Source organism: Medicago sativa, chromosome 5 (genome assembly GCF_051527215.1).
Source record: "Medicago sativa cultivar Bolivia chromosome 5, Bolivia_mono, whole genome shotgun sequence".
In the NCBI taxonomy this organism is placed as follows: Eukaryota; Viridiplantae; Streptophyta; class Magnoliopsida; order Fabales; family Fabaceae; genus Medicago; species Medicago sativa.
Window position 1 is genome coordinate 75,995,928 of NC_140753.1, and position 2,503 is coordinate 75,998,430.

Below are 2,503 nucleotides of genomic sequence, written 5' to 3' on the forward strand. Positions count from 1 at the left end.
ATTGATTTAGGTTGTTTGTTAGCGTTTTAGTATGTGAAAACATTAAAACTTTTTATATACTATAATGCTACCAAACAACATAAGCCTACAAATGTAACCAAATGTAACCCAATACAACATACTTTTTATATACTATAATGCTAACCAAATGTAACCAAACAACATACTTTTTTAAGTTTTTTAAGTTTCAAATACGTGTTTTAAGTTTTATTAGTTTCAAATAGATATTTTTTTTTTTAAATTGTAAATTTAATGCACCCATTAAAGTTTTAAATAGGTTCTTAAAAGGGTAAGATGCATTAAACTAACAACTTAAAAAGATCTATTTAATTTTTTTTTTATCAAACTTAAATATCAAAAGAGTTATTTGACCCAACCAATGTAGCAACTTGTTAATTTTGCAGAATATTGACTAATTTTACAATAATATAATATAATAAGCGATAAAATCCAGCATATCAAAATATTCTGCAATCACATTAAATGGTAAAACTTCCAAATCATTAAGATCAATTTCATAATGCAGTATATAATGATCTTGCCTACTAAGAACTAAAACATGTTCGATAATGAAATGTACAGGTTCGAAGAATTATATATAAATTGATCTTTAAAGAAATTACGTACCTTATACAAGGACACACCACTAATTTTATAATTATTCAAATCAGTGAGGCCAATTGATAGAATAGAATATTTTGTATTAATTTACTATAATTAGTTTCCTGTAATTATGCTGTAGAGTAATTAGATAGTTGACCAAACGTTACACAAGAGCTGTATATATTCTATTCATGTGAATGAGAAAGTCAGGCATTCCATTATCTTACATGGTATCAACCCTAATCGATCCCTCTCTCTAAAAAAAAAAAAAAAAAACACAGAAACTCGTGCGTGCACTTCTTCTCCTTCACATCAACCCACGCAGCAACAGGCTCTGTCCTCTGCGTACTGCCGCCGCTGAACATCAGAACCGCCTCTGTTCTGATCGCGCCGCCGCTGAACATCAGAACCGCCTCTGTTCTGATCGTGCCACCGCCGCCGACGCACACCGCACCACTGTGCTCAAAAACCCAGCGAATCCGACACCTGCTCTGTTTTGATTCGTCATCTGTTCTTCACCTCACGATTCAGATCCCTGTTCTCAATTCCGACAGCTGTACCGACGCTTCCGACGAATACAACACCATCACGTTGGGACTTTCTCTCCTCCGTACTGCTCTTTTTGTTTCTGCTGGTGACTGTTCATTTTCAATTTTTTCTTCAATTGTGTCGTGTGTTTTCTCCTTGAAGACCTGTACCGTGTGTTCTCTGTACGTGATTCATTTTCCCACTACATATCATGTCTGATTCCGAACACAGTGACACTAATGGTCGTTCCACCCCAGCTGCCACCGGTGATTCCAGCCAGTCCAAGGTCACCACGCTCAAAGGTTCAAAAACGGAGTTTCATCCCGCCCTTGCCGACTCGAACATTAGGAACCACATTCCTATTATTCTTGAGATGGAAAAAGATCAATATGGAACCTGGGCCGAGCTTTTCCGTATTCATGCTCGCTCACATCGAGCTTGCATCACATTGTTCCGTCTACAGATAAAGCTCCGCCATCCCCTACCGACGCCGAGTATGAACAATGGACCACTCTTGATGCCACTGTCCTTCAATGGATTTATTCCACCATTTCTACCGATTTGCTGACTACTATTCTGGAACCCAACTCCACTGCCGCGGAAGCATGGAACCGTTTGGCCAATATTTTCCAGGACAATCAGAACGCTCGTGCTGTCACTCTTGAGCAAGAGTTCTCCAACACTCGCATGGAGGATTTTCCCAATGTTTCTGCTTATTGTCAGCGTCTTAAGATACTCTCTGACCAGTTGAGGAATGTCGGCTCTCCAGTCAACAATCACCGTCTAGTTCTTCAACTAATATCTGGTCTTCCAGAAGCTTACCGCAGCGTTGCCACCTTGATCCGTCAAAGTAATCCTCTTCCTGCATTTTATCAGGCTCGCTCCATGCTCACTTTGGAGGAAGCTGGTATGGCTAAAATGGCAAGCACCGGCTCTCATGCTGCCATGCACACCACTCAACAACGACCCTCTGAAGACACCTCTCAGCGTGGCAACCGCCGCCCCAACAATCGTTCTCGCTCTCGTGGCAACCAGGGTCGCGGAGGGGGACGTGGTAACCGAAGTGGACCTCAATCTGGAACTCCTAGTGCCCCTCCATCATGGTCCTATCCTCCTTGGCAGCAGCAACAGCAGTACCCAACCTGGCAACAATGGGGTTGGACTCCTCCTCCATGGGCTATGCCTCCGTGTCCTTATCCCACTTCTCAATGGGCACGCCCCACCGGTCCTCCGAAGCAGTCCGGCATCCTAGGACAGCGTCCTCAGGCATATGCAGCTACTACACCATCTCAGATACAGACCGACATTGAGGCAGCTATGCACACCATGTCTCTCCAGACTCCTGACAATCAATGGTACATGGATACTGGCG

The 2,503-nt window shown here is 42.3% G+C and overlaps 1 protein-coding gene across 1 annotated transcript; it reads left to right on the forward strand.

Annotated features, from left to right (window-relative positions):
- The first annotated feature begins 1,342 nt into the window (after window positions 1-1,342).
- On the forward strand, window positions 1,343-2,189 carry LOC146925090 (uncharacterized). The gene is made up of 3 exons (XM_085711929.1): window positions 1,343-1,544; window positions 1,595-2,122; window positions 2,167-2,189. The coding sequence occupies exons 1-3, from the start codon at window positions 1,343-1,345 to the stop codon at window positions 2,187-2,189; spliced, it is 753 nt and encodes a 250-aa protein (XP_085568055.1).
- Window positions 2,190-2,503: the final 314 nt, after the last annotated feature.

Bases quoted from the DNA above. Each gene is read 5' to 3' on its own strand.
- LOC146925090 (XM_085711929.1), top strand. From the start codon at position 1,343: ATGTCTGATTCCGAACACAGTGACACTAATGGTCGTTCCACCCCAGCT. The intron at 1,545-1,594 runs GTATTCATGCTC...TTCCGTCTACAG, and splicing joins AACCTGGGCCGAGCTTTTCC to ATAAAGCTCCGCCATCCCCT. The intron at 2,123-2,166 runs GCAACCGCCGCC...CGTGGCAACCAG, and splicing joins TGAAGACACCTCTCAGCGTG to GGTCGCGGAGGGGGACGTGG.